Raw genomic sequence first — 10336 nt, 5'->3', positions numbered from 1 at the left:
ACTTTAATCTCCACTGAGCCATCTGTTGGTCATTCAAGTTTCAGTTTTGTTCATGTGCTGGAAGAGTTGAGAGACTTCACTTTCTGAGCTGAACTTGGACATTGCCACCGAAAAGTTCTGGTGGTCAGAGTTGCGCTCATTATTTTTTTCTTTTTAATTTGTGTTATCACATTGTGTCCGGCAGAAAATCTTTTGGGAGGACTCAAGCAGATGGCCACAGTAATTCCTCTCAAATTCAAAGGGTCACAAAGGTTCATAGATCTCAGAATTTGTGTGAGAGATATTAGTGTGGCTGGCTGAAAGCTGGTCCCTCTCCCTATTCCAAACCTGGCAAGTTTGGCTGCCAGCATAGATTTTTTGTTACCTTTAGTTCATGCCCATCAGATGATCTCTCTAGAAACCAGAGCTGCTCCCATGCTGTGACCCCGGCAGAAGCGTGACTGAGAGGTGTCAACGTGTGTTAGCGGTAGCTCACATTTTATTTGGAAGTCCAGTTCTCCCTGTATTTCAGCTTTGCATTTCTAAGTAGCCTGAATGACTTCATCCACTAACGTGCACGCGTTTCAGCAAGGGACCCCTCAGAGATACAGGCATGAGCTTCTAGCCAGTGGATCGCACACAGAAGATCTCCTGTGGAGAAGGGTTGTTGTGTTCATTACCAGCTACCCAAAATCAAGTTGCTCAGAGCTGGTAGATGAGAAATTGACAGGGAAGCTATCTCTGGAAGCGATGTTTTGTCGCATAGTGGTTTTGTCGGCACGGTGGCATCTTTGATGGCCAGTCTTGGGGGGTCACAGCAACGAAAAAAGTGGGTCTGACAGATGATGGGTGCTGAGAGCCCTCGGCACCCTAAGGGGAGGTGCAGGAGTACCAAGGCACGGGTGTAAGAAGTGTAGGAAGAAAGTGCTGAAGCGCGGGACCCCAAGGAAGGGACGGTGGAGTGGCGACAGTGGGGGCTCAAAGCAAAGGGGCTGCAGCTGGAGCCCCAGGGGCTGCAGCGAGCACGGAGCCCTTCCCGCTGGTGACCCTGCTTGGGGCAAGCCGGCAGCCCCGGCGGGGACCCCAGAGAGCTCCCGGTCCCGAGCTGCGGGGCAGAAACCTCCAGGGGTGCAGGGAGAGCCAGGGAGAGGAGCCGGTCCGGCTGGGACTGGGACTGGACTGGGCTGGGCTGGGCTGGGCTGGGCTGGGCTGGGGCTGGGACTGGGACTGGGACTGGGGCTGGGATTAGGCTGGGCTGGGACTGGGATGGGATGGGATGGCATGGCGCTGGGGCTGGGATTGGGCTGGGCTGGGGCTGGGATAGCGCTGGGATTGGGATGGGATGGGATGGGATGGGATGGGCTGGCGCTGGGACTGGGATGGGATGGGATGGGACGGGACGGGACGGGACAGGGCTGGGGCTGCGGTTGGGGTTGGCTGGGGCTGTGCTGGGGCTGGGGCGGGGCTGGGAGGGGATGGGGCTGGGGCTGGGGCTGAGCTAGGCTGGGGCTGGGCTGAGGCTGAGCTAGGCTGGGGCAAGCAGCGGCGAAACACCTTGGACTCCGCCTCGCCGGCACCGAACTCTCCCTCCTTTCCTCCCTCCCTCCCTCCCTCCTCCTCCCCGGTCCCTCCTCCCCGCATCTCGCCGCGGCGGAGCTCTGGCTGGCATCTCCCCCCCTCCCCGTCACTCCCCCCTCCCCGTTCCCGGCGCTCCGGAGCCCCGTGCGCCGCGGGTCCGTCCCCGCCCGCAGGCCCGGCGCCGCGGGGATGGGCTGCGGGCGGCGGGGCGGCTCCCCCCGCGCTCCCTGAGCCCCGAGACAAAGGCGGCGGCGGCAGCCGGGCCGGGGGGGATGCGAGCGACCATGCGAGGCTGGGTCTCCGCCTCCTCCGCTGCTGCCAGAGAGCTGCCGGCTGCTGCTCGGAGGACTACACTCTGAAGGGGCGGAGGACAGGCTGGCTGGGTTGTTTTTTCGTTTTTTGGTTTTTTTTTAATTTTATTTTTTCCGCCGTGCAAAGGTAGAAGGGTGCGAGGGAGAGGAGGGAAGAAAATGTCTTCTCCGGCGGGGCCCCGCGGCCCCCGGCCGCCCCCGGTGCCCCCCCCGATGCAGGAGCTGCCCGACCTGAGCCACCTGACAGAAGAGGAGAGGAACATTATCATGGCAGTGATGGACCGGCAGAAAGAAGAGGAGGAGAAAGAAGAGGCCATGCTCAAGTAAGCGGGCGCCGCTCATTCATTCGCTCGGGCGCTCCTGCGGGCGCTGCCCCCCGCGGGTACCCTCCCGGTCCCGACCCGCAACTTCGTGTCTCCCCCCACCCCGGCCCGGGCACAAACCCCGCCGCGGGGGTGAGGTGGGATTCCTTTTGGGGGGTCCCCAAAACCCCGCCTCTGTCAGCAGGGGCCGCTGGGTGGGGTTTCCCTGGCGTGCGGGAGCCTCCGCGGCTGCCCCGCCGCTCCCCGGCCCCGCTGGGCTCCGCTGCCGCCCGCCGGGGGGACGGAGCTGCCCCCGAGCCATCCTCCCCGCGACACGTCTCCCTGCCGAGTCCCCCGATCCAGCCTCTCGCCGCCCCATCCTCCCGATCCACCCTCCTTGCTGCCCCATCCTCCCGTTCCATCCTCCTGCCGCGCCCCCCTCTCCATCCTCCCGCTCCATCCTCCGGCCGAGCCCCAGCTCCATCCTCCCGCCACCCCATTCTCCGCCCCATCCTCCGCTCCATGCTCCTGCTCCATCCATCCCTGGCTCCATCCATCCCTGGCTCCATCCTCCCGGTCCCTCCATCCCTAGCTCCATCCATCCCCCGCTCCATCCATCCCTGGCTCCTTCCTCCCGGTCCATCCATCCCCAGCTCCATCCATCCCTGGCTCCTTCCTCCCGTTCCATACATCCCCCGCTCCATCCATCCCTGGCTCCTTCCTCCCGTTCCATACATCCCCAGCTCCATCCTCCCGGTCCATGCATCCCCCGCTCCATCCATCCCCCGCCGCGCCCCCCGCCACCGGCTCCCGGGAGGGCAGCGCCTGGCAGGCATCTCGCTGCGGGCACGGCGGGGCGGTCTTAATTAGGGAACCGACGTAATTAGTCGCCCTGCTCGTTACGGAGGGGGAGCGTGGCGGCGGGACGGAGGGATGCGGGGCTCCCCGCGCTGCCGGCGGCGCTGGGTGCGGGGAGGTGACACGGTTGGGAACCGCGTCTCTACAGCCTCTTCTGAACCTTTTCTCGCCCCCCCCCAATCGTTGCCGAACGGCGCATGTGACCGCGTTCCCGAGCCTCCCCGGCGATAGGAAGGCTTCAAACGTAACGCTGCCAAATCGCCTGCTGCGAGTGATGGGAATAAACAGATCGAAGCCGTGGCCTGTGGAGGAGAACCAGGGTTTCTCCCGTTCCTCAGGCCTGTGCGCTCCAGGTGGGAGAGGTGGTTGGGATAGCGACGTTCCCCAGACCCTCCCTCCCACGGGAGGTTTATCCTTACCTCCCTGCAGACACCTCCCTGCATACACCTGCGCTTTATCCTTACCTCCCTGCATACACCTGCGCTTGGAAGGGCTGCTCCGAGGCTGTGACGCGATCGCGGTGTTTCTTTTGGCCGCACCAAGCGATGCGGGGGCCAGCTCTTCGCTGGGGCTTTCTCCGACCCATGGAGAAACCAGCCCCCCTCGAGGCTATCCAACTTCAGGCCCACGCGCTGCGCGTGGTGAAGCTGGGACACCGTTTCGCTGTAGGATATTGCTGTCTCCATCCCTTCCCATCGGTGCCCGGCTCTGGTTTTTTACGGGGGCTGCTAGAGGTGCTGGCACCGGTGGGTACTGAGGCCCAGCTGCTGGCATCGCGTGGTGCCGAGGAGCTGGCCGGGAGTGTGGTCTTTGGATCTCGGTCCAAGGGAAAGAGTTCAGTTTGCTGTCGCTGTTGGTTTCGTGCGGGGTGTGGCTAGTCCTGGAGGTGGTGTGGCTGAAAGGAGAAACATTTTGTGAAACGCATCGTGTTAGTCGATGTGGGGAAACGTACCTGACGGTCCCCTCTCAGTTTCTGTTTATCAGAAGAAAATCAAATAAAGGAGTAGCTCAGAGGTTCAGAGCTAAATTCATCCTTCTCCTATTCCTCCAGTACAGCTACTTCCCAGTAAATATTCAGCTTTTATTCTGCGAAGAAGATAACTGGTTCTATGATGATGTTGTAGAGCTATACTATAAATCTTACAGTTACTGTGAGAATGAACTTTTGTTGGTAGAAATGGTGATTTCTCAGCCCTGTTCTTGTTTACATGGGGTAGAGGATAAATTTTTCTCCTCTGCCTGCCCCCCCCCCCCGTATTTTTTTTTTCTTCTGCTCTTTTGCATTGGCATTTCTGAATTCTGGACTGATACTTCCTTTTCTGTGAGGTTATGGGAATCTTCAGCAGTCTTACTAAATGAATTTAGGACACTTCAAATACAATTTGTAGAAGAGGTCAAAAATTGTGCTTTGTGAATTCAACTTGAAATTACTTCATATTATCTTCAAAGGTTTGTGATACCCAAAGTTAAAAGTTTATTTCCTTACAACAGTTCTTTCAAATCATGAGAATTAACAGTCTAGGCTTTCCATTGGTCTGAGAAGTTGTGATTTTAAGTAGATTTTTTTCTTTAAATAAAAAGCCAGAAATTAACAGAAGCTCACGAACCTGTATGCTCACTTTAGCTATATCATTGGTTTTCAAAAATTAGGTCACAGCAAATAGTTTTCAGATGGATTATGATTCAGTTCTGTATTAAAGATATCCAGTAGATTTTCTGTGATAGTTTGCCTTTTCTGTATGCCGAGCACTTACTCTTACAAGATAGGATTTTGAGACAATAATTTACTTCCATGATTTTCTTGAGGTCTGTTACAAATACACAGTGGTGCTATCCAGATGACACAGCTATATTCTAAAAGTCAAATATTATCACCACCCCTTCCTATTATCTTCAGTAAAACTCTTTCTGATTATCCAAATGTCTCACCAAAACAGCCACCAGTTTTCATTTAAAACCACCTGGCAGAGAAATTTTTCCCTCTGTAACACCCACGTGCAAATCTGTAATGTCCCCTGGAAGCGAAGCTGATCTGTGTTGCAAACTAGGCTACATTCAATCCTGGGCTGATCAGAGGCTGGGTGCGTGCTGCCTCATGAATCATAAGGGCTAAAAAGGGTACAACATTTCTCTCTTGTTCTGGATGTCCTGATAGCAATATAAGTTTCTAAAACAGTACTTGTAATTTTCCTTTCCAGCACTCATAGCAGAAACGCATGGGAAGAATTACTGGTTAAACTGCTGTATTCTTCACATGATGATCTTAAAATTGTGGATCCGAGGGAATTTCCGGTGTCTCTGTGAGCAAACTAGATGGATTTTAGGAGGAATGAAAGTGATTATGGTCACTGATAAAGAGGCAGTGTCCCTCTCCTCCAGGTCTATACTTCTCTGCCTTCCTGAGCCCTGTTTCTTACTCTGCTAAAAACCTTCATGTAAAACCTCTCTGCCAGTTCACGCTGACATCAGCACGTACTGCTGCATGCCAGCCTGGGAGCAGGACTAAGGACAATGTAATGCTTTCTCTGCTTGCTCTGGAGAAAGGCAGAAATGGAAGCTTCTGTTTTAAACCACCTGCTTGTCTCTTTCCAGGAGCTTGCCCTGTTTGTCAGTTTATTGGCCTAAGTTTCCAGAGCTTGTCACACTCTTAGGATAAAGGCATGCAAATTTTACTGGCCAGTGTGAGTTTTTTTTCTAGATGTGCCTGGTCAGTCCTAGAGAGCTCGCTCTTCCCTCACCATTCCAATAGAAGATTTCAAACCACTGTGTGTGGTGTTTGTGGAAGTCGAACATTCTGCCATCCTATTACCTGTTGAATACCTTGGGGCGGTGTGTTGAAGAGTTGGAGCTTTTATGAAGTTTCTCCTTTTTGTTTAATGAACAAACGTATCTTGGCATGCAGAACACTTCAGTGTTAGCTGATTGCCTTGACATTGCCTTTACATCCAAAGCAGGGTTTTGCATTCTGACTCTAACAGGGGCGGTGCCACTATGTATTCCTGAAAGCACGTCCATGCTTTCGTGTGATGAAGTATGATCCCAGTGTAGTGTATGGCACTGAAGATTCAAATCTGCATAAGCGCTCTGATGCTTACCCGGTGCTAAGTAGAAATGGAGGCACCTTAGGTGCAGTCCACAAAATCTTTCTGTAATGCTGCACCCGAGGATCTGGGTGTTCCTGTGTGTCCAGGTCGTGTAGGAACAGAGCACACGAGTGCCTTGGCTGCTGAACTGCTGCCTGTTTGGGAATAGGCACAAACTGTGTAGTCAAATATTTAAGTCTCCTGAAAGACCAGAGAATAATACAGAACGTTGATAATGATGCTCAGTGCTATTGTCGCAGCAATGGCCGCTTTCCTTATGTGTAGGAGACAGGCAGCGTTATTGCTTCCAGCCACCTTGGGTGTAACAGCCTAGTGGTTATGAAGTGGTTACCAAAGCTCAGTACATTTACCAGCCTGAAGAAATTGTGTCTTAGAGAAGTGTCATCATGTTACAACGTGGTGGAAACAGTTTGGCCCCCCACAGAGAGATGAATGAGAAGTTTATGGGTCCAGGAGCCCAACTCAACGTCAAGCCCAACAGAAGAGTGCTCCTTGCTCCTTGCAGAGGAGCTGTCTCGTTCTCACGCTGTGTGCATCTGGTTACCCACGGCTGTTCATATAACCCTTTTTAAACAAGTCGGAGAAGCTGGAAATAGTGGGAGGCCTGGGAGTGGGAAGCAGGTCTTCCTTCCTCCAAGGTGAATGATCCCAACTCAAGGCTTCAGAGCTTTGCCTTTTTTTTCTCTGTGGTTGGGAGAACTTCACCTTCCTGCCTGCCACACCTTTGACAGCAGCATGGGGAGCAGTCTGTTGAGTAGGTGGGGCTTTATGACAGTAGATGTAGCTCTCGTCCAACCTTGTTTCCCTGTTTCACACTGCCTCTACCAGATTTTGTGGGTGTCTCTGAAGACTGTAGTCTCTAGCAACTCTTTTAATTGGAGTCTGGCCTTACAGAGCCAAGCTTCTGCTGCACTTGGGTGAATAAATGTTTGCATAGGACAATGGAAGAATGTGCTGTGGCCTCTTCTGCAAGCGAATTCACAGTGTAGGCATTTTTCCTATTTTACATGATAAGTTCTCCTATAGTTGAAAGGGAAGAGGTTTGTGTTGAGTGGCTGATGTGTCTAGCCTGAAGTCCAGATACTGCCCTGCAGGTGACTTTGATGTGACTAACAACTTTTGAGGAAGCCTGAGAGGGCCTTTTCAAGGAGGCTGAAGAGAGAAACAAACCATCATTTGCAGAAACAGAGGAGGGGAACCATTCTAAAGGTAAAATAGTTTAAAAGTTTAAAGTGTACATTTAAACATTAGATAGCCTGAGTGAACCATATTGTTTGTGGGTTTAAGATACTGTGAAGTGAAACAACGTCAGTTAATATATAGCAAATTTCAATCACAAACAAACTGTAGAACTATATATATTTGTACGTATTTACTGAAGCTGAAGTTTGCTTATGTGCAACTGACTCACTGGGTCATTTAAATACTAAGTGCAAAGCTTGGCAGCTGTGAACATGACAGACACTTACAGCCCTACAGGACCATACAGTGGGAGAGCCAACTATCTTTTCTACACTCCTGGTGGAACAGTAGCTTCTCAAAAGGCTAAAAGCTAAAAATCAACCTTAGACAAATTCTGGCCAGAGATTAGGAGGAGATTCCTTGGCTACTATGGCACCATCTTCTGGAGCAAATTTAAGCGGGGGCAAAAGCTCTTACTACCCTTCTGATGGGATTTAACAAGGATTTTGGCAAAATTTAGCTCAGAGACATAGAATATTCTTTGTAGTTTTATAGCTGTAGTTTAATAGGTTCATTATTGAGGCTAGCAGGTACTTGAAACCTCAGATCTTAAGAGAGTTATTTCAAGATTTGCCATGGGAATGGTGGTTAATAATTATGGACAAATTGATCCTAGCACCCTCTTTTTACCATCTGGCCTGGTGTACAAACTTGATTTTAGTAGAACGCGGGTCTCTCTGTAGAATCAACGTGGATATTGGAGCTCTTCACTTTGCAGGGGTGCCAAATCGTGAAGTCTCTTGCACTTGGTGAGAATCTCTGTTTCAGAGATAACCCCTCTATAGTTTCCTTTGTGCACCTGGAAGCATCCAGCCTGAGACACTAGCTGCCTAACTCTGAAGATTAGCAGATTGGCCAGGAGGCACGTGCTTTTAACCATTTTCTTAAGAGACCATGTTTCCACTCTCCATTTCTAACACGTGGACCACACCTAATATTGTGGGAAACATTGAATACTGCCCAAAACACAGTGGCAGCTGCTGCCACATTTACTTTGTGTAGTATTTATGGGCAAAACAAGGAAGCAGGGTTCCAAGACCTTCGTAGACTGAATGCTGTAAATCCTCTGATGATAATTGCCCTTCCTTAAACAGTTAGGGAAGGGAGAGGTAGGATCATTCTTCTCTTCTCTTGAAACTGGGCCACTTTTCAGAAATAAAAGCAAGAGTCAAGGGGCCATCAGGAGGAAGTCAGTCTATATTCTAACTTTAGGATAAAGGATCTAAAGCCTATATTTAATCCCACTGAGAAGACAAAAGAGGAATCAGGAGTTCTGGCAAATGGTTGTGTATTCGGCACTAAAGAATTAAATGATAAAGTAGATAAACAATATCAAGAATCCCTTTTGCTTATCATTTCTGTGGTGCCATGAATCTCACTTCCCTTGCAGTGGAGCAGGAAGAGTGGAGGATGCCCTCGCCTCTGCTGCATGAAAGTTTTTTTTCTTCCTTTGTATTTTAAGGGGTTTGGAACTACTGTGTTTCAGGCTCTGTGATGGAGCAGGGATCAGAGTGCAGGTTGCTTGCTGTGTGTTTGTGTAGTTGAAGCCCCTAGAGTCACCTGGACTGACTGTTTGAATATTGCTTTATATTTTTATACCTCTTCCTGGCAGTGCCAGCTCTGACTTGAGTGTACAAATGCATGGTGAAATTATTTTATTCCTGGAGGACTTCATTTTCACAGAATTACAACCTGTGATTGCTTGGGTTAAGGAATTTCAAAAGCTATAGAAGAGCAGAAACTGGTAGGAGAAGACAAGCAGCAATAAAAATCCCTGCCATGTTCTAGACATGGGCTTCAGATCTTTGTATGTTGAAATTTTGGAAAGTCTGAAGTGCAGGCTTTTGTCCAGAGCTCTTTCCTGGCCCCAGTTTCACTGGTTTTATTGAAATGCACAGAACGTTATTTCTGTGCATGCATCTTTCCACATGATTCTCCACTTGATAGAGGAAGCCTCCAAAGCTTAATGCCCAGTTTTGTCTGACATTGCATTAATACTTTCTGACTCAGAAGTCTGTTAGTCTACAAATTCGTGGGCATTATCTGTGCCCTGCAGAAGGTTGAAGACAAAGACTGGGTGAAAGAACATGATCTCTGGGCAGGAAATTCTCAAAGTATGGACTTATAATAAAGCCAGATCTTAAAAGGAATTATGCAGAAGAGACCTCTTCTCTAGAGGGAGAGGGTACCCAGCCATTGGTTGGTTTTCTGGAAAACAGCAGAGGGAGAACAACATTAAGAGAGAGAAATTTTCAGTCTTGTCGATGTTGTTTTGTTTCTGAAGGCTTGTGGCAAATTTTTTGCATCCTTGGAAACATGAAAGCAACTAACAAAGATGTAGAGTGGTTCCTTCATCAGGCTGTTACTAAGCATTTTAAGGCTTGAACTTAATACCTTAAGAGAAGGCTATTTAAAACACTACTGCCCTTGTATTCAGGCTTGTTGGGATGCAGGCATTATTGAAGGTGGAAAATTACAAAATTGAAATTTTATTTTTGGTTGCCGATAGTTGGTGCCAGTTATCATTTCTAGCCATTTTTACCTTCTTCACTCTACTCACTGGTGCCCACTGCATTTGTCTCCTTCTCCAAGGCTACCAGTTCTAATTAATTGATGCTGGCATACAGTTAGGTTTTGGGGGGAGGAAAGCTTGATTGCCTACAGTTTGACTCTTGTTCCTGGTGGTGATAAAACGTATAAGAAAATCTTATGTAATCAGTTACCAACATAGAGTGGTTTCATTTTGCTTTTTGGAATGACATGCATAGAATTTACAGTTACTGGAATGATTTACAACCGATCAGAGCTCTGTGATTTACTCCAGTCAGATCCATATATTGGATCTGTAAGGATGCTGATAGCTTATCAGGTCTCTGCATCTGTCAAGAATTGCAATTGTTTTTATCCCTTCTTTTATACTTTGCAGATACAGTGAAATATTTTGCGAGTTTTATGGTGTTGC

The 10336-nt window shown here is 49.8% G+C and overlaps 1 protein-coding gene across 47 annotated transcripts in view; it reads left to right on the top strand.

Annotated features, from left to right (window-relative positions):
* Positions 1-1835: 1835 nt before the first annotated feature.
* RIMS1 (regulating synaptic membrane exocytosis 1) overlaps positions 1836-10336 on the top strand; it is a 323528-nt gene continuing 315027 nt past the window's right edge. For 16 of the 47 annotated variants that reach the window (XM_069851409.1, XM_069851394.1, XM_069851411.1 and 13 more), the window contains exon 1: positions 1840-2191. In XM_069851409.1, coding sequence (XP_069707510.1) covers positions 2028-2191 — 164 coding nt within the window. In that variant the 5' untranslated portion in view covers positions 1840-2027. Of the gene's footprint in view, positions 2192-10336 lie in introns of all 47 variants that reach the window. The other 31 variants (XM_069851366.1, XM_069851376.1, XM_069851365.1 and 28 more) reach the window with 6 other exon arrangements.

This window comes from Phaenicophaeus curvirostris, chromosome 2 (genome assembly GCF_032191515.1).
Source record: "Phaenicophaeus curvirostris isolate KB17595 chromosome 2, BPBGC_Pcur_1.0, whole genome shotgun sequence".
NCBI classification, from domain to species: domain Eukaryota; kingdom Metazoa; phylum Chordata; class Aves; order Cuculiformes; family Cuculidae; genus Phaenicophaeus; species Phaenicophaeus curvirostris.
The sequence above is the reverse complement of the archived record's forward strand: the minus strand, read 5'-3'. Positions and strand labels throughout refer to the sequence as shown.